Source organism: Coccidioides posadasii, chromosome 1, assembly GCF_018416015.2.
Source record: "Coccidioides posadasii str. Silveira chromosome 1, complete sequence".
Lineage (NCBI taxonomy): Eukaryota > Fungi > Ascomycota > Eurotiomycetes > Onygenales > Onygenaceae > Coccidioides > Coccidioides posadasii.
Window position 1 is genome coordinate 2,242,691 of NC_089407.1, and position 20,110 is coordinate 2,262,800.

A 20,110-nucleotide genomic window follows, 5' to 3' on the forward strand; every position below is an offset into this window, starting at 1 on the left:
GATGGTTGTTCACTTGCAACCACTGCTCCAGAGTGGAGTTCCTTGATACACATTTCCGATGCTGGCATGCAGGAAAATCAAATCAGCGAGCAAGCAAAGCGCAGAGCCAATGAATTTACGCTGCCTAAATCAGGCAGAGCAAATGGAGCTGAGGTAGTGAGCTGATTTTGCGCCCGCCGAGGTTGTCCCGTCTCATGTTGCAAGGTCAATGTCGCTCTCTCATGCAGGCGAATTCGGTCCCGCACTCTTTGATTCAAAAATAAAAAGAAAAGAAAAGAAAGAAAGAAGGAAAGAAAACATCCAAGGATTGCTTTGTTGTGATCCTCGTCGAGAAATGAGGCTGCCTGTCCGGCGTTGTTACTCGGACGGGGCCGGTGGAGCATTGCTTACCTAAGAAATACTTGCTGAGTAGCTGGACTGTTTACCTCTCCGTATTATGCTTACTCAGCACACACCGGCGCCAAGTTGCGCTAGTCTATATCAAGACTAGCGCATTTGCAGCTCAACACGAAATCTTCTTCCGTCGCGATTCGAAGCTCAACACCAATTCTCCCACCGTTAAAAAACGCCCGCGACAACAAGCAACAGCACTACCACCACCACTGACATCGCCAAGTCATCGTTCGCCATGGTTTCGACATATAAGTTGGAAGAAGAGCTCATCAGGAAAGCTTCGGAGGAATACAGCCAGAGGACATGCGCTAACGAGAAGGTCAGCGTTGCCACCCTGGCGCGCGAATATAAAGTCTCCTACCACCGTCTTCGTCGCCGAATCCTCAACGTTCCCTCGCGCTCCACCCGCAAGAGAACCAACCTCAGACTGACCGAGGAGCAGTACAAGGCTCTGTACGAGTACCTCGAGCTGCTGGGGAAAGAGGGAAAATCCGTCACTCCGCAGATGCTCAGAGACACAGCCAACTCCATCCTGCGAGAGAGCCATACAGACCCCAATACTCCTCCCCCTACTGTCGGAAAGGGCTGGCAATATCGTTTTATCGAAATGCACCCACACTACTTTCCAAATATCAAGGTTCGGAAAAATGAATCCAGACTCGGCCCGCTAAGAGACAGCCTCACCAGCCAGGTGGACCAGACAACTTGACCCTCTTTCAACCCTTCTGGCCAAGAGCCCCATGGCCTAATAATCGATGCTAACACGAGGACCCTCACCCACACCCACTCTATGTATTGCACCTCCCGAAACTCACTCTGGGAGGGAGCGCACCGAATTTTCTCGAGCGACCAAAAGGTTCACCGGTTATCCTTCCATTCCAAAAGGAAAACCAACTCTCGAACAAACTTGAAAACCACCTTCATTCTTACATTAATTCTATCCCCTAGTGCCGGGATAGGTGATCTGCCACTCCACGAATTATGTGTTCAAATTTCGCCGATATTCGAGACATTTGAGGTCTTCAAGCCTCATTCACTTTCCCGGAATCAGTCGCGATTGAGTCTAACCAAGTGAACCCCTGCGGCTCTCACAACGTGCGCCCTGAATTTTTCAAGTTCACAAAATTACCGAGATCGACAAGTAGGGCCATTCAACTTCCCTCCTTGAGTTAACCTCTCCCATCATAACCACGAGCAGGATTCGGAAAGCGTCCTTGCACCCCCCCCGTTCTGCTGGCATTCTCGATAAGATTGCCATGTCAGATAATTTCTCCAAAGCATCAGAGGTTCGGCGGTAACTCCCCCCCAGGGGTGCTGTCCCCCATCTCACGTTAAATAGTTTCTTTTGAAACCGAATACGTGAGGTGCTGAACTTCAATTGGGCCGCAACAGGAGTCAATCATCCTCCTTTTCTTCTCGTTATAATTGGAGAAGAACACCCCTTGCACTTGCAGCTAAATTTGGCATTCCCACCTTGGCGATCAGGTGACATGCTGCGGTTTTCAACCCGCGTTGTTGAAGGTTTCACGGCCCAACAAGCACAATCGCATTTCTCTAGCCTGTGCTTGGTGTTGATCCTGCTGGCATTGGCCTCTTCCGCCAATGCGGGCCGTTCCGTGATCTGGGGATGCCGTTCCTCTTTCCTTTCGCCCTCTTGATTCTAAGCCGGATAGTGTGTTCCTCTTCAGAATATGTACTTTGATCTAGTGAATCCCTTCATTGGGGCAGATGGAGGAAGTGTGATATGTAGAACGCGCATTAAAGTATACCCTAACAGCCCGCCTAATTCCCTGTAGCTGGCTATCTCGAGGTTGAGCTTTGCCGCTGCAGATTCTCTGTTATAGATAAAGCTGCACCATAGATCAGTGGGAGCCCAACCGCCCCTCCTGGTTATTTCTAGCTGGAATGAAATACGTCTATTCTGGCAGAAATGTCCGTATCAAACCGCACTGCACTATACAGATTTACCGTTCCAGATACCTCGGTTGTCTCACAGAGTACGTTCTCTTATACTACTGGAGTTGAATGATCATCCGCACTCGCGCCACCAAGTCTCCGTTGATGTAAAAACAGACCAGATCAAAGAGAACAAAACTTTTAGCGCCGGTTTTGGCACAGGGCTATAAATTATTCATTTTTGTGTTGATTTTGTGGTACTTTATTCAGGAAACAGGAGCTTTCGTCAACAATCGTGCTGGAATGTCTCTCAAATCAATTGAAATAGTTCAGGGCAGCCTTGAGCCTTCAGTCCTAGCCAGCGCATTTGTACAATTCTCCCCATCCTCTGACGAGTGAATATATGCACCCATTGGTGTAAGTTTCGTTGGCATCGGCCAGGCTTGCAGCAACGCAGAGAGGGAGCTAGCTGACTTCAACTTTGACAAAATATTCTCCCTAGCAAGGGATGCTTGGGGCCGGAAGCTTGATGTTATTAAAGTCACAACTAGCAAAGTATCGGGTGATATGGAGAAAGATCAGCTGTAGGCCATTAATGGGACGAACAGTGGGTTTGTCGAGTTTTTCTAACCACGATATCTTAATGGGGCCTGGGGATTTCAAGACCCAGCTTTCTGCAGCCCGCTATTAAAATTTAAATTTTGCTTTTTTAACTCAGACAGACCTGAGAGCTATGAAAGTGGTAGCTGGTTCTATACCATGTGGGGAGACAACTTCCTCTCTTCGTGTCTTGCAAATACTTATCACTTGATATCTAATTTTGTTCCTCAAGACATGGCTACACTAATCGAAGTCCTCAGTGGGTCACAACAATTCATCGATCGCCTTACATACTTCCACGAATCTGGGCTCTGATATATGGGTGACGAATAGTCATTTTTAACCATTTGCCGGCTCCACTACGCTGGCCGTCCGGAAGTTTCTGCACGTCGGGTGCATAAATACGTTTGTCCTCTTTTCTACAATGACCCCAAAGGAATACCCGAGAACGACGACGGCGGCGTCATGGGATTTTTCTTGCGCTTGCAATGATAGACTATATCCCGTTCATGGCGAGAATGTATATTTGATTATGCCGCCCTTCTTCCAGGGCGTTAGCATCAAGAACTCAAGCAAGGGAGATTTCACCGTCATTGGAAATAGTAATTTCGATACTGGATATGAAAACATATATTTACGAAGTCTGAAGGGGGATGGAAATGCTTGGATGAATAATTGGATCCGACACGACTTCTTCTCGGGTGATGGAGTATTAGAGCTCACCTTGGAGGCCTACGAAAGTGCTTGGTGGGACAAGCAACGTAGATTTACCTCCCAGCCTCCCAAGTTGGTTTTGGGGGGGGGGGGGGGGGGGGGGGGGGGGGGGTTCAGAATGATACTGATAATGGAGCAGCATATTTGAGACGACTCTTCAAGCAGTTCCCAAATTGGGTGTCCATCTTGATTGAGCCATCCTGATGTGGTCGATAGCATTGAGCGTGTTGGAACCCCGACAATTTTTTTTTCAAAAAAAAAAAAAAAAAAAAAAAAAAAAAAAAAATTTTCCTTAATACAAAGTTAAGCGGATCATATCCATGATGAAATGCCAATAAATTCCACAAGGTATACACTATTTACTCTTATTCGCCATGTATACAGTCCGTACGTGCTTGTACACACCAAGAGGGGATATGATGATGTATAGAGAAAGAAGATATTAAAAAGGATAGACATATAGAGTCAGCCAAAACATGCCGCTAGGTATGCAAGGAAGCATGCGGAAGACATATACTTTTCAGGCTCAGAAATAGTTAGATTGTCTCGAAAAGGATATTCATGGAAGACAGCGCTCGCTTACTAGCGATGGGCTGGACTCTTGAACAAAAGGAATAAGTCTCTGTCGAGAGGAATTGAGGTAAGGGTATATTCCAGAAACAGGCACAAGAAAAGATATTCTCCTGGTTTTGTTGTCAAGAATGTTGTTGAACAAGGAGACTTCCTAAAAGAAAATGGACAAAAAGACAAAGAATGAAGTGAAGAGTAGATTATACAAGATGTCAAGTGCCTTGCGACACGTGAACATCTAATCATCTCGAAAGAAAAGAAAAGAATCGAAAAGAAGGGCGGATTATCGAAGGCCCAGAACCAAAAAAGGGGAGGAGACGTGGAAGGTCTCTTACTTTGATTCCACGATTGATATATTCCCAGACGATAATGTTCGCTTTGTCCATCCGCTGAAAAAGCCGCCGCCACCGGTGCCCCCACCCCCGCCGGCACTAACTGCTGAACTTCCATTTGAATTGGGAGTTCGAGGTGTCGTCGAGGACGATCCCCATCCAGCTGACAGGTGCATGTTTCCCGCCGGCATCGTGGCAGCAGTGGAAAGGCCAATGCCCGATTTGGACATGAGTTTTCGAAGGTTTTCCAGTTTTGCTTTGACTTCGTCGAGTTCTTGACGGGCGATGGCTTCAGATGTCTTGGCATTGACGAGCTCTGCGAGCAGGGAGTCTTCATCGGCGTTATCGGGTGGAGTGAAGAAAGTCGGGGCGCCGAGGGAGCTAGTGCGTTTGGCGAAAGTAGCTGCTTTGGGAGACGTCGCCTGAGTAGAAAATGTGCTGATGGTAGAAGCTTTACCGAGTTTGAATTCGCGAAGACCCGAGGTGGAAGCCCGATTGTCGTCAGGGGTAGACTGGGGTCGGTCGGAGGTGTTGGAGGGAGGTTGTTTGCGAGATCGCAGTTCCTGGATGGTGCGCTCGAGACGTTGCTTGTCCCTGTGGGCATCCTGGATGCGCGAGCGGGCGTCACGGAGTTGCTCTTTTAACTGGTTATTTTCGTGCTCGTGGTCGTCGATTGTGCGACTCAAGTTTTGACATCGGGCGAGCTCGATTTCGTACTTCTCTCGCCACAAGGCGATATCGTCTCGAAGCTGCTGTTTGGTTTGCTGCATAGACAGCCGGCGGGATTCAGTAGTAGAGAAGCGGCTGTTCGCTTTAGCGATAAGGTCAACGGCCTCTTCATCTTCCGGCTGTTCTTTGATATATCCCAACATTAATTTAGCCAGTTGTTGGTCTTCCTCGCGCTCTTCACGTTCCTTTTGGAGTTCCTTAGCCAGAGTTGCATGCTCGCGCTGCATGTCTGTCAATGCGATAAGCAGGTCCTCGATTTGAGTATGCAGATCCTTGTCTTTGTTCTGCATGGTCGACTTTTGCTTGCGCTTACTGCCGTCCAATGAAAGCTCTGTTGGGGCTGTGCTAGCATCGGAAGTTGACTCGAAAGAGTTCAGGGTGGACGCCATGCTCTGCTTGGACGGTGTACGGCGAACCGCGGATGGGCTAAATGGCGTTCCAGGGTTGAGCACAAGTGACTTGGTGGAATTGTGAGCATTCGACCCCGCCCATAATCGCCCTAAAAACCGAGAAGCAACAGCTTGTAGCTGCGGGAGATAAACATTAGACGAAGATCCTTGGGATTCTTTGTAGCTCGCTTCTAGCGCTTGAAGGCTCTCTCGAGTCACGAGGGACGTGAGAGAGACAAAGTCGTTAACAAGGTCGTCCGCGTTGCAGCAGTACCTATATTTGATTCAGTATTTTTCCTAGCGACGGAGGACTGGAAAAAGGAGGACGCATACGGATCCCAAATGCTCCTCGATAGGAGAAGTTGCATGACGTCCTCAAATTCGTGACACGCCAGGAGTTTCTTTTCGTTTCGTTGCATCAACGAAAGTGCAACGCGCATCAGAGTCTCGCAAGCGCCCTCGAGAAGCAGAACATCGTAAATACGGAGCAGCATTGGAAGTGGACAAGTCACGGCGAAAAAGGACAGAAACCATTGTGACACGTAGACAGGCTCGACATTGAGTGCTTCAAGGTGCGCATGAAGATTCGGTCGATGACGGGAGAGCAGCGTCTGGAACTGATAGATGCGCAGGTGGAGGCCAGATAAAGTAGGCAGGAAGCACGATCGGAGATCATAATGGTCCATAAGCCTGAGAAATCGTCAGTGGTAAACGATGAAGAACTAAGAAGAAGGGAAAGTTGGCTCACCTAACGAGCACAGAGAAGGCCTCCGCTTCGCTCATGTGCATCAAAAGAGGACCAACGACGAATCCAAGGCCCTGACAGTACCCGATCTTTGTGTCATGGAGACTAAAGCATTTTAGAACTTTGGCCAGCATCTGCTGACCCTCGCCGTTGGGGTCCCTAAACATCTCCACGTTGGGAAAGCTTCTGCCGATATCCTTGCCGATGAGACCTTCATACGGGCTGGATTCGCCGCTCAGCTTGTCAAATTCTTCCTGGAGTGCCACATCTCTAGCACCAGCGATGCTGGGCCAGACAACGCCCCGTAGAGGTGGAGGCACGCCTCCTCGAATCTTGTTGGACGTGAGCGTAGGGAGCCTCTGGGCCGTTCGGGGATAGTCTGCGACGATGGCAGCCCAGAACTCCAGTTCGGTCATCTGAGGGGTTGGGAGTTGCGAGTATCGGAGCGACGACCGAGGATCGTTGACCAGTTTCTTGAGCTGGTGGATGGAGGGTGGCCTGGACGAGCGCCTGGGCTTTGGACTGCCGGACAGCGCTGATTTGGGGTCGGTCGCGAGGGCATCGTTCTCCTGTTCCAATCTTGCCAGGAGCAGAGCGGTCGACTAATAACCGGATTAATCTTTCTTTCCTATTCACAATCAAAAAGGGACAATGGAATGTCAATCACTGACGGCGTCATCCGCTGGGCCTGACTTCGACTGCAGCTCTTCGGTTTTTTCCAGCTCTACCCAGTCCACAGACCTGGCATCGTCCAGCTCCTTATTCTCGACAGTCTCGCTTGCGACCGCAGACACGGAAGATTCCCTCCTAGACGATGCATCTGAACCAATGTGGCCTGATCCAATCTCATCGTCGAGGGTGATCACTTTTGCTTCTGCATCTGCTTCGCTGCAGGGACTGGCCGGAGAGATAGAGGTAATTTCCGAGAATCTGCGGTCAAGATCTATCTCCCTCGGGCTAGGCTGAAGGTCCGAAAGGGGCACGGTGACCATGGAATCCGTGGGGAGCCGCTCACGAGCTGGATCCTCGATGCTGAGCGAGGGGGGTCTAGAGGCCCGTTCCGGCGTGGATTCCATTGTTCTCTTGCTTTTCTTTTCCTCTTCTCTCTCTCTCTCCCTTTTTTTTTTTTTCTTTTTTTTTTTTTTCCCCAGGCAACACCTTGTCTACCCTCAGGCTTCGATAGGTGCGGTCAATGCATGAACGGCGCCTTTTGTTCGAAAGTGGCAGAGGGGCCTTGTGAATTAAAGGGGAGGGCGGGGAGGGAGGGATCAACGGCGAGCAGGTAAAAATAATATGTTTTGTCTGTTGAAAAAGGAGAGGCCTTGATGCCTCTAGATGTATACAGTAATGACTGGAAATGCCGACAACGGCACGAGCAAAGACAGGTGCAGGTTAGGAGCGCAAGGTGCCGCCAGCGACAGGGTGGTTTTCGACTGGCGATCTCGACGAAGAGTGCCGGCTCGACTGGGTCTCCTGGCAAGCTCGTCTTTTGAGTCTCATCGTCGGCCCCGTCAGGGGTTCGCGGCTTGGCGGGCCGCTCGCTAGTCCAGAACGGTCTTGGACGGGGGCGAGCGGAGCGTCGAACTGCTCGCATGACGGGACGGGGAGGGGACGAGAGAGAGTTCCACGTCCATAGGGAACGGTTGTTCCTCAATATATACGGGAGTAGGTACGGAGTCTGGACTTTATATTCTTTTCTCCGCTGTCAGATGGCATCAGTGGCCCAGCACCGGATCATCCACGCACGCAGATGGCTACGACCCAACTACATGCACTGTCGAACTCCAAGGCTCTTCCCCCCATCGTGGCTCTTGTCAGGCCGTCACCATATACGAAGCAGGAGTTCTCCGCATGGAGAGTTGTCGGATGCGACGAGCAGATGCTCAAACCCGCCCCGTTCACACGCGAGATGTTTTGGGGGGAGACAACGATGTGGAGCGTGCAGCTCAGTCAATGCCACCCGGTCCCCCCACACGTCCGCGCTTAATGCCTGCGGCTGCACTTTTGTATATCATCAGTAAACACTCTGTCAAAGTGGCTTCTACGTGAGTTCTCGCCCGCTGTTTCGTCTGCTGCCAAGGGAGCTCGAGCTTGAGGCTGAAAATCGGACGGGAAAAAAAAAAAGAAAAAGAAAAAAAAAAAAAAATCCGGCGCGGAGAAATGTAAATCCACGGTTGTGTTTTCATCTTTCCTTTTCCGGTCTAGTCTTTTGGAAGATTGATGTTCCGCGTTGGCTAGTCCTAAAGCGGACTGGCGTGTTTCAGCCGAGGCGCGTCCAGGGGGCGCCGAGAGAGGAAAACACGGCGGGAAGGGGGAAAAAAATGAAGTCAACAACAAACAACAAACAACAGACAACACAGGGACCAGCCAGCGCTTCCGCTCTCTTCGCCGCCCACGCTCGCTGCAAACACCATGAAAGCCGCCGCTGGGCTGTCCTGAATCGAGCCGGCGCAGTGTCCTTCACTCGCATCCCAACCCCTCGCCCAATCTCTCTCTTTTTTTTCGTGATCGTCATCGACTGATCATGGACTCCCCTATCGACTCCGTCTTTGAGGATGAGAGCGCGAGCTCTGACTTTATGCCGGACCCCGCGCCCGTAAGCCCTCTCCTTCTCCCTCACTGGGTGCCCCCCAACTTCCACACTGACATCGCGAGACTAGAAAGCCAGGGCAAAGCCGAAAACGACCGCCGCGAAGAAGACTTCCACGGCAAAGGCTCCCGCAAAGAAAGCAACTCAGACTACGCTCAAGGTCAAAGCCGCCTCCAAGTCGACCGGCGTGAAGAAGCGCCCTCAAAATGAACCCGAAAACGATGTCTCGAGCGATGAAGATGTCGACATGCTGGACGATGATTCGCTCCTCTCGAACACGCCGCCCAAGCCCGTCAAGAAGGGTAAGGCCGTAGGGGCCGCCAAAAAATCTACCGCCAACCCCCTTTCGACTGTGCAAAATGAATCGGTCACGAACGAGGCGAGCAGTGGAAAGTCTAGCGACCAATATCAAAAGGTGCTTCCCAGACAATCCCTCCCCCCCCCCCCCCCCCCCCCCCAAAAAAAAAAAAACTTCAGAGCTAACAGGAGGCCTAGCTTTCCCAAGTCGAACACATCATCAAACGCCCCGACACGTACATCGGTTCTATCGAACGCACCCAGCAGAACATGTGGGTTTACAACTCGACCACCGATCAGATGGAATACCGGGAGGTCTCTTACGTCCCCGGTCTCTATAAAATATTTGATGAGATCCTGGTCAACGCTGCCGATAACAAGCAGAGAGACAACAACATGAGTGAGATAAAAGTCACTCTCGATATGGAAGCCGGAGAAATTAGCGTGTGGAACAATGGTCGTGGTATTCCAGTCGAGATCCACTCGGTATGTCATCTCTCATATTCCTTGGCATCCGCGGCCAGCTGTTGACCAATTGACCAGAAAGAAAAAATCTACATCCCGGAACTGATCTTCGGGCACCTGTTGACGTCCTCAAATTACGACGATGACCAAGCAAAGGTTACCGGCGGTCGAAACGGGTACGGCGCCAAGCTTTGTAACATATTCAGCACCGAGTTTACCGTCGAGACAGCTGATTCAAGGTCCAAGAAGAAGTACAGGCAGACGTGGCAAGATAACATGTCCAAGATGGGAAAGGCCAAGATTACAGAATCCAAAGGGAATGATTACACAAAGATCACCTTTAAACCTGATTTCAAGAAATTTGGAATGGAGGGGATGGACGCAGATTTTGAAGCCCTGGTGAAGCGCCGCGTCTATGACTTGGCAGGTACCTGCCGAGTCACCGTCAGGCTGAACGGCTCAAGAATTCCCATCAGCAACTTCAAAAAGTACATGGAAATGTATACCAAGGCCATCAAACGCGAGCGCGGAGAGGAGGCCGCCTCAGACAAGAGCGAGATCGTAACAGACAGCACCGAGCCCCGATGGGAGATTGGCTTCGCTGTGTCGGATGGCTCGTTCCAACAGGTGTCCTTTGTCAATTCAATAGCAACTACCTCTGGAGGAACCCATGTCAACTATATCAGTGATCAGATCTGCTCTAAATTAGCGGATGCCGTGAAGAAAAAGAACAAGACCGGACCCCTCTTGAAACCTGCGCAAATACGCAACCATATATTTCTGTTTGTAAATTGTCTGATCGTTAATCCGGCATTTACCTCTCAAACAAAGGAACAATTGACCACAAAGCAAAGTCAGTTCGGGAGCAAATGCGTCCTCTCGGAAGAATTTTTGAAGAAGATTTTGAAAACACAGGTCATGCAGAACATCATGCATTTTGCGGAGCAAAAAGCGGACCAGATCCTCAAGAAAACTGACGGAAGTCGTCGAGCCCGTATGAATAACCCGAAGCTTACGGACGCCAACAAAGCGGGAACAAAGGAAGGCCACCACTGTACGCTCATTCTCACCGAAGGAGATTCCGCCAAGGGCCTTGCGATGGCTGGCAGAGCGGTTGTCGGTCCTGATCTCTTTGGTGTTTTCCCGCTGCGGGGAAAGCTACTCAATGTTCGCGATGCGTCCGTTGACCAGATATCCAAGAACCAGGAAATTCAAAATATCAAAAACTTCCTTGGTTTGCAGCACAAGAAAGAGTATACTGACACGCGGGGCCTTCGCTATGGCCATCTCATGATCATGACAGATCAGGATCATGACGGAAGCCACATCAAAGGTCTACTGATCAATTACCTTCAGGTGGCTTTCCCCAGCCTGCTCAAGATTCCCGGTTTCTTGATCGAATTCATTACTCCAATCGTTAAGGTTTGGAAAGGCGATCCCAAGAACCCTACTGCGTCCAAATCGTTCTTCACCCTCCCCGAATATGAAGAATGGAAAAAATCTCACGGCCACGATCGCAGGTGGGACAAGAAGTACTACAAGGGTCTGGGAACCAGTTCAACGGAGGACGCCGAGGTGTACTTCCGAGACTTGGATAGACACTTGAAGGAGTTCCACGCCATGCAAGACACTGAAGCGCAGTTGATCGACCTCGCCTTCTCCAAGAAGAAAGCAGATGACCGGAAAGAATGGCTCCGCCAATTCAAACCCGGCACCTATCTCGACCATTCCGTCGATAAAATCACGTACACTGATTTTATTAACAAAGAACTGATCTTGTTCAGCATGGCGGATAATATTCGTTCGATTCCCTCGGTTGTGGATGGGTTGAAACCTGGGCAGCGAAAAGTTCTGTATGCCATGTTTAAGCGTAACGTGAAGAAGGACATGAAGGTTGTTGAGCTTGGTGGTTACGTATCTGGCATGACAGCCTATCAGCACGGCGAAGCTTCCCTTCAGCAGACTATTGTTGGCCTTGCACAGACGTTTGTTGGATCGAATAACGTGAATTGCCTGGAGCCCAGCGGCAATTTCGGTAGTCGTCTTCAAGGAGGTTCCGATTGCGCCAGTGCGCGTTACATCCATACCAGACTTTCGCCATTTGCAAGACGCATATTCCATGCCGCCGACGAACCTTTGCTGAAGAGCAACATCGACGACGGCAAGGTCATTGAACCCGAGGTTTATGTCCCTGTTGTACCGATGATTCTGATAAATGGTGCCGATGGTATTGGCACTGGCTGGAGTACATCTATCCCGAACTTTAACCCCGAAGACGTTGTAGCCAATTTGAGGCGTCTGATGGATGGTGAATCTCTCGTGCCGATGAAGCCATGGTTCCGTGGATTTACCGGCGAAGTAACAGCGTCGGGGGATCGATACAAGTTTAGCGGAATTATCAAGCAGACCGGTGATTGTGAGGTCGAGATCACCGAGCTTCCTATCAGAACTTGGACTCAAGATTTCAAGGATAAGCTGGAGGAGATCATCAAGGCCGAGAAAGCACCATCCTTTATCAAGGACTATAAGGATTACAACACACATAGCAAAGTCCATTTTATCATACAGATGGATGAGAAGCACATGAAGAAGGCGCTTGAAGATGGCCTTGAAGAGAGATTCAAGCTATCGAAGACCATTGCCACGACAAATATGGTGGCATTCGACGCGGAAGGGCGGATCACAAAATATGACACTGCGGAGGACATTTTAAAAGCTTTCTATGCCGTACGAATCAGGTTCTACGAGAAACGAAAGGTATATAATATCAAGCAAATCAAGTCTTTGATCCTGTGTACAAATAACACTGACATTTCGTTTAGCAACATCTACTCGCTCAGTTGCACAAGGAACTGGATAAATTCACCAATCAAGCCAGATTCGTACAAATGATCATCGACGGCAAACTTGTCATCTCCAAAAAGCGAAAGCCCAAGCTGATCGAGGAATTGAAAGAAAAGGGATTCAAGCCCATTCCAAAGGCTGTCGACGCAGCCAAAGAGGGTGAAAACGAGCCGGCTGTTGAAGAAGAAGAGAGCGAAGAAGATGAGCAACTCAGCTCAGACGTCTTCGACTACCTGCTTGGTGTAAGTATGGCCGAACCACAGTTGGCTTGGTAAAATTAAGTTAACTTTGTGTGCTCAGATGCCCTTGTGGTCGTTGACCCAAGAACGAGTTGAGAAGTTGCTTCGTCAAATTGGCGACAAAGAACTTGAGATAGACGCGCTCATTAAGTTATCGAAGGAAGACCTCTGGAAACGGGATCTGGATGAATTCATAACTGAATGGAGAAACCAACTCGAAGATGAGGAACGGCGAGCCAAGAAAGCTCGAAGCTACGGCAGACGCACTTCAACGAAACTCAAGACGGCAGGTCGCGGCCCCGCATCTAAGAAACGAAAAGCACTTGGGGATGACGACGATAGCGACTTCGCACCTAAGGCAAAGAAGGCGACAGTAGTAAATAAAGTGAAACCCAAGGGCGGACTCCTCGACTATCTCAGCAAACCTGCAGCAAAATCGAAAACAAAAGCCACGCGCCTTGATAGTACTAGTGAGACTGAGGATTTTGAAGCAGAAGTCATACCGCAGAAGAAATCGAGAGCCGCTTCGAGCAAAAAACCAGAGGCGGCTACTACATTTGCCTTCAGTGACTCAGAAGATGATAAAGATGACATCCTTTCTAAGGAGACGGACGAGAGGGCACGGGAACCCGCCAGGCCTCCGTCGCCGGACATTCCAGCAATCTCAGATAGCGATGACTATAAACCCAAGCCAGCAAAGAAAGCGACCGCTGTGTCCAAGAAGGCTCCAAAGGAGGATGACGATTCTGACATTGAAATTGTTCCAAAGCCACGCCAGCGAGCAGCTCGCACAAACCGAAAGCCTATCGTATATGATTCCAGCTCGTCTGAGAGCGACAACGGCGATGACTTGCTCGGTGATGTTAGCAAAATGGTCAAAGGCCTAGATTCTAAGAGCGCAGATCCGGTCTCAGGATCCCCCACACTTTTCTCTTCCGAATATTCACGGCCTGGCGCCGGTGTCGGATCCAAACCAGCTCCCAAGGCGCTAAAGGCCAGCACGGAGTTTGATCTCGACGAAACAGATTATTCGAAGCTGATTCCACTGAACTCGCCGCGCCGCTCTCTCCTCGTTAAGCCCAAGGATGGAAAAGATACAAAGATGGATTTAGATGAGGAAGCGAAGCCCGTGCCCGAAAAGGCTAAGCCAGCGGTTACAAAAGCCAAGCCTGCACCTAAGGCATCAGCGAAGACGACCAAGGTAGCATCCTCGGCTGGAACCCGTACGACTACTCAAAGGGCGCCGATGAAGCGTGCAGCAGCGTCTACGAAGCAGTTGCAACTATCCCCAGCAGCTAAAGCCTACGCCTCCAAGAAATCCAAAACAAGCAAGGCACTGGCTGACGGTTTTTCGGACGATGATATCGATGCAATGGCCAATGACATTCTCGATTCATCTGGATCCGAAGATGAAGTGGCCGCCAAAGCTCCGGCTGCAGCTCCCGCAAGGGGCCGGCCGGCGCGTCGTGCAGCCGCAACCGCGAAGAAGCCAACCTACGTAATCGATGATGACAGTGAAGATGGAATCCCTAGCGCCTCTTCCAGTGATGATTTTTCTGACATTTAACGGGTAGTATTGGGTGGGCGCATTACCTGGATGGGGGTATTTTATGGGGTTGGGCCGGTGGGGACTGGTCGGACATTGGTGGATGAACAGGTTTAACTTACAGCAGACACAGGTTTCATTCGTCCTTTTGCCCTGGATCAGAGTTTATCTGTCCTCAGTATTGATATGTGGCCTTTCATGTGTATTTTGTGGGTTTTATACGTATACTACCCAAGCAAATATTATTCTTGCCCATCCCTTACCCGAGCCATCTGCGTAGATTTCCCCTCTTGTCTCTGTATAATAATACTACAGGAACCTTATGCTCAGGGACCTAGCTTCGCATGGCTTGGTTCCGCTGTAACCAATGCAGACGCCCGGTCCCGCTGTTACGGGAACCGTGGGGAAGAAAAGAAAAGGAAAGGAAAATACCGCCATGCATTTCGTAGAGACAGGGGCGGTTAGTTACATGCATGTTGCCCGCTTTCACGCCTGATTGGTCACTGCTGTGCATTTCTTGACGGGCGAAAAGGGTTCACCAGACTAGAGTCAAGTTCTTCTCTAGAACCGTAAAATTATTCTGCACTGGCTCAGTAACTCGAATATTTGACAAGGTATGTGCATATGTACGCAGTATGAAGGTGACTGTTAAGGGAGTGACAAGTAAGTTAGCTCACGCATCCCAGGAAGGTCAATTTCCATGACGGACCCAAGTTGCGGTTTCGTAGCTTCTTGACCCGCACGCTGGTTTGGTTACATGCTCGGTCGGCACAAGTAAAGGTCAAATAACCCGTTAGCCAGAATGAAAAATGGAAAATGGAAACTGGAAAAGAAAAAGAAAAAGAAAAAGAAAAAGAAAAAGAAAAAGAAAAAGAAAAAGAAAAAGAAAAGGTATCCTATCGTCTCTATGACATATGACGATGTGCGCTGCGACTGGAGGAAAAAGGTCGAGCCGGGCGGAAAGTTTCCTGTTCAGGGATGGTCAACATCACACCTTAATTCAACTTCATCTCGCCTTTTCTTCCTCTTCTTCTTCTTCTTCTTCTTCTTCTTTATTTTCTTCTTCCCTCTCCCACTCGACCACCAGCCTATTCCATTGACATCGCAATTGATCCCAGAGACTTACATCCGTCATCCGCCCTGACTCACATTTCGTTCCACAAACAGTGGCAAAAGCAGTTCGACTCCACCGTGTCGCGAGGCTCCGCGTGGAGAACTAAAGTGAGCTTCCACCCCATTCTCCCGGAGCCGCTATTCGCCGTCCCTTGCTGGCAGACGGATAAGACACCGCCCCGGATTTCACTGCGGCAGTGTCATCGGCTGTTTGCTCCTTTCTTTTTCTTTTTCTAATATTTCTTTTTTTTTTTTTTTTTTTTTTTTTTTTTTTCTTCCTTTTTTTTTTTTTGGGAGGAGGTTTCTGAATGGATGAAGCTTTCGCGGCCATAGGAGCTTGCTTCCCTTGACAGAACAAAAGTTAGCTTCTGAAACCAAGTAAAGAAGCTAGGCTGTTTCAGCATTTCTGGACAGTATCACGGAGAAGCTATCGTGGGAGCTAAATAATATACCGTCAAGTTCCCGCCAATATGGGCTTTGACGTGTGGTCTGAATGAGACCTGAGTGGAAAGACACAAAGCGGATGGGAACTATGTTTCATGATGCTTTCTAGAACCATTTTTCCTTCTTTCTTTGTGAATTTGTCCATTCGCTCCCTGATTTTATTAGGCACGGCTCTTCAATCCGCCCCTTTTCGGTTGGTGGGCATGTGGGTGGGGATTTTCTGCCGTTGAGAATTTCCACGGGTGATTGCATCGAAGAGAATTCTGGATGCATGGAAGAATACTTCCCACGCGATCTCGTTTTCTGTGAGGAACTTACCTTGCTCTTAGAAACCCTGGACGAACGGCCCGGGAAGCTGTGTGCCCGGTTTTCGTCTGGAACAAACGCGGCAAGCCAACGGGATCGAAAATGAGAGCGGAGCATCCGGCCGTTCATTCCCTGGACTAGACCTAGTCTTTGGTTGTGGATGTCTAGCGGGTCTGGTGCGTAAGTACCACTTCCTTTGAATCCGGGGTAATCAGGTTGCACCGATCAGATTATACCGTTTTCTCCCTGCCTGTTTGTGTATCCTGCATTCACGGGGAAAGGCGGGAATAAAAGAGCAGGGAAGAGGCGAATGAGAATTGTGGGTGCCATGGCTTTAGGCCTACGTTTCCTTGAGCTGTAGGAATTCTCCGATTGGCTCGTTTTATCTGACCGGTTTCTCTTCAGTCTTACGTTTCGGGACAGTTGAATTGGATCTGTGGGTATGAAATGCAATTTTCCGTGACACGAGTTGCGAGACTGCAATGTTCCGCACGCATTTCAAGCTTGAGGCTTTGTTAGACCATTCCGTCTGACATCAACGCCCTTAGGTATGGAGTATTTCACCATCGCCACGCTTGCTCCTAGGCCATCCTGAGCGGTTATGGGCCGATATAACAACATACGAAACGGATATCCCGAGATTTTGCTTCTGGAAATTCAGATCTCGAACATCTTTGCGTATCCCCTGATTCTTGCAGCACGCTGGCCATCCTCTAACATCTCTGCTGGCCTCCTCGATGCTAGTGATCGAATCTCTGAACGACTAACTGAAGGCGGTAGCTTCTGATATCCTAAATAATAGCGATCCAAATAACCCAGATATGTCTCACTCCGTTTAGACCCGGCTCCTTGCAGATGGAACCTAGGACGGATTTCGCCTCGATGATTGTGTTCCCTTGTTCTGCCCCCAGAACAACGTTCCTAGCAATCATAGACCAGGTCATTCCATTCCCCCTTTCCCCTTTTATTTGGCGCCTCATCTTTATTGTGCTGTTGGGAAAGTTTTTCTTAAACCCATCCGTCAGGGTGTCAGGGTAAAAATTGACTCTCTCAAGTATTATTGGCAGTTCGGACAAAGTGCGACAAACGACGATGGCTTCCGACAATGAGATCCCGTAGCCAGGATGACTTCATATCTTTGAACCCACACTAATATCTCCGGATTCAGGATGCGGATTGCTAATCGATCGAGCATGCTCTCTGAGACCTGCCCATATCACTTTTATTGGGCTTTCCAATCATTGTTCTAGCACTCCGCTTAGCCAACCATCACAATAGCCTCGAATTAGCAGATCAACGTTAGTGGCTACCTTCATTAATTAAAAAAAAAAAAAAAAGAGTCAGTGGCCACGAGCACTTTATGCTTCTAAATACCGCTCTTACAGGTCTCGGGTAGCTCTTACAAAGGTATCGGGCCGTGCGAGGAGAGATACTATGGATGCTACTTGCTTCAGCGTTTTTGCACAATCCTCCCCTGATTGTCAAAAGCCGCAGTCTCGTTTTGGCATCAAATGCAAAGACCGGCATTTGGCTTAAGCTTCCCTTTAGCTTCGCGTTTCCAAATCTCTATTATCCTCTTTATTGGCTGAGATTGGCTTGTTTCATCTATCCAGGTCTTTCTTACTGGTCAGTGTTTTAAGCCCTTCCTCGTCCTCGCCCATTCGCGAAAGGCGCAGAGGCACTGGGCATCTGTGGTGTCAACTTATCTCTTCTCCACTGCTCACACTTCTGCCTGAGCTAGACCTTACCAAGTCTCCAGCTTTGAGTCCAATGTTAATAGCCTCATTAGCACTTATTCATTATTTGACACCATCACAATGGCATCCATTGCATCCCTACTAAATCCGGAACCAGAAGATTTTCAGAGAAGCCATCAGCTTCCTACGCCGTCTTCCAGTCGATCAAGAGACTTTACTACAGCACCACAGAGACAGAAAAGGCAAAAGTTATCCAAGGACGGTGCCGTCTTCACTAGAGGAAAGGTCAAGGGCGAAGTCAGATATCCTCCCTGTGAGTACCAAGACACAGAGCTAGAAAACGCTCATAGAGAGTTTGAAATCCATCCGATGGGACACATTACAGAGTTCCCTCGACATATACCTTACAACAGCGAAAAGAAGTCATTTCTTGAAAAGACTGGACGGGAAAGCTTTGAAGGTAAGTCACATTATACTTTTGTTTGATGTATCTAAATAACAGAGCCTAGTTTTCCAATATACGTTCAGAATCCCCGGTGAAGATAAAATACATACGGTCATGTGGGATTATAACGTTGGCCTCGTTCGAACGACGTCGCTTTTTAAATGCAATAACTACCCCAAGGTACGTTTGAGAATCTGAATGGGAATGTTCGCTATGCAAACCTTGCTAATAGACACGTAGACCGCTCCAGGAAAGATGCTCGATGCAAACCGAGGCCTTCGAGAGATATGTCATAGTATCACGGGCGGAGCTCTAGCCGCACAGGGTGAGCCAGGCTTTCGCTTTCGTTTTCTTCATCTTTCTAAGTAAATAATTATCTAATGATAGATAGGGTATTGGATGCCCTTTGAGGCAGCTAAAGCCGTTGCGGCTACGTTTTGCTGGAGGATCCGATATGCCTTGACGCCACTATTCGGGAGGGAATTTATATCAATATGCATTCCACCAAGTGACGAAAGGTTTGGCAGAATGATCATTGATCCGGAGATCATTCGATCAGCCGCTAGCACTGCAGATCGCTTGCGTCATCTAGAAACAAAGCGAAGTTCGCCCAGTTTATTGCCGAACACTATTGCATACTTCCCAGGCACTGAAGGTTCGGCCCGCGCGCATGCGAAGAACCTAAGGCTTAAACATATTCGCAAGCCTGTGGTCAACTACGAACATGACGAAGAAATTGCCAGTCGCGAATATTGCCGGCCTCGCGCACTTCCCCACAGTGGCTGGACTGCTACAAACTCTTTGCGGACAGCATCCTCGGCGCAACTTAGTATACCGTCGCCCGGGGAGATTCTCGCCTCCCTCTCGGGCATTCACGACAGGCGACGAAGGGTATCGGCTCTATATGAATCCGACTCGGTCGCTGATGACGTTAGTCTGCCACCAAAATCAGCTGCATCCGAATCAAGCGATGGCTCCTATACCGATGATGGATCGATGATGGAGTCCTCGGACTCTGAGCCGGACGACCCGCTAAGAAGGAGGAATTCTCCTTTACCGCTGACGAATGATGCAAGAGCAGCGTATATGCTGATGCGATTGCATATGCAGGAAGCTGTGGGGGTGGATGATGATTCCCAGCGGAAGAAGCGTCGAGCGTCGACGTGAGATACCTAACTCTATTTTATCCTCTCTTGGTTGATACGCCTGAAATGGAGAGATTGTTCCCCCATTCCATGTGTTCATTTGGGAAGGTTTAGGGTCTGCAATGTGTTTTCGGATACTGTGGGAGAAAGAAATTGGCTTTCGTGTTTATCAATCTAATCGTGTCTTTCACTCATTTGGCTGGAAGTCTGAAAACGGCAGCTATGCACATTAAAGGAGGGACTTTCTTGTTATGCGTTATTGATTGGGATACTGTTGGCAGATATTGGCTGAGTATGGGTTATGAGCTCCGGGATGGAACTCAGGTATTGGAGTCAGGAGGCTAGACCATGACTTTGCTCTCTAAAAGTGCTCTCCGCTTCTTCCGCTGGCCGATGTTTTGTATCAGCTGTCTTCCTCTATGTTAATTCCGGATTGAGTTCGTTTGATTTAAAGGTGGATGGATTCTCCGAACTGATATTTAGTGTTTAATAACTAATTTCGGACTACCTTTTGGCTCCTTCTGAAGCTTACCGCAAATTATTGAATTCGAGGATAAAACATGCATTACTTGATACGTATGTCCTGAATCAAAGAGCTTTGTTCCAGGGTC

At 49.1% G+C, this 20,110-nt stretch overlaps 3 protein-coding genes across 3 annotated transcripts; 2 read left to right on the forward strand and 1 right to left on the reverse strand.

Moving 5' to 3' along the window:
• Positions 1–3,806: 3,806 nt before the first annotated feature.
• Positions 3,807–7,550, reverse strand: D8B26_000622 (uncharacterized protein). The gene is made up of 4 exons (XM_003070995.2): positions 7,040–7,550; positions 6,372–6,970; positions 5,957–6,313; positions 3,807–5,897 (listed from the first exon to the last, which is right to left on the reverse strand). The coding sequence occupies exons 1-4, from the start codon at positions 7,442–7,444 to the stop codon at positions 4,505–4,507; spliced, it is 2,754 nt and encodes a 917-aa protein (XP_003071041.2). The 5' UTR covers positions 7,445–7,550; the 3' UTR covers positions 3,807–4,504.
• Positions 7,551–8,892: 1,342 nt separating this feature from the next.
• On the forward strand, positions 8,893–14,610 carry TOP2 (DNA topoisomerase 2; the record flags this gene model as incomplete). Its single annotated transcript, XM_003070996.2, has 6 exons — positions 8,893–8,964; positions 9,029–9,373; positions 9,454–9,741; positions 9,799–12,477; positions 12,543–12,806; positions 12,865–14,610. The coding sequence occupies 6 exons, from the start codon at positions 8,893–8,895 to the stop codon at positions 14,368–14,370; spliced, it is 5,154 nt and encodes a 1,717-aa protein (XP_003071042.2). The 3' UTR covers positions 14,371–14,610.
• A 3,419-nt stretch (positions 14,611–18,029) lies between these two features.
• D8B26_000624 (uncharacterized protein) lies at positions 18,030–19,521 on the forward strand (the record flags this gene model as incomplete). Its single annotated transcript, XM_003070997.2, has 4 exons — positions 18,030–18,369; positions 18,419–18,534; positions 18,595–18,679; positions 18,746–19,521. 4 exons carry the CDS (start codon positions 18,030–18,032, stop codon positions 19,519–19,521), a joined length of 1,317 nt encoding a protein of 438 aa, XP_003071043.2.
• Positions 19,522–20,110: the final 589 nt, after the last annotated feature.

Bases quoted from the DNA above. Each gene is read 5' to 3' on its own strand.
- D8B26_000622 (XM_003070995.2), bottom strand. From the start codon at position 7,444: ATGGAATCCACGCCGGAACGGGCCTCTAGACCCCCCTCGCTCAGCATC. The intron at 6,314-6,371 runs GTGAGCCAACTT...ACGATTTCTCAG, and splicing joins GCCTTCTCTGTGCTCGTTAG to GCTTATGGACCATTATGATC. The intron at 5,898-5,956 runs GTATGCGTCCTC...AATCAAATATAG, and splicing joins TCGAGGAGCATTTGGGATCC to GTACTGCTGCAACGCGGACG.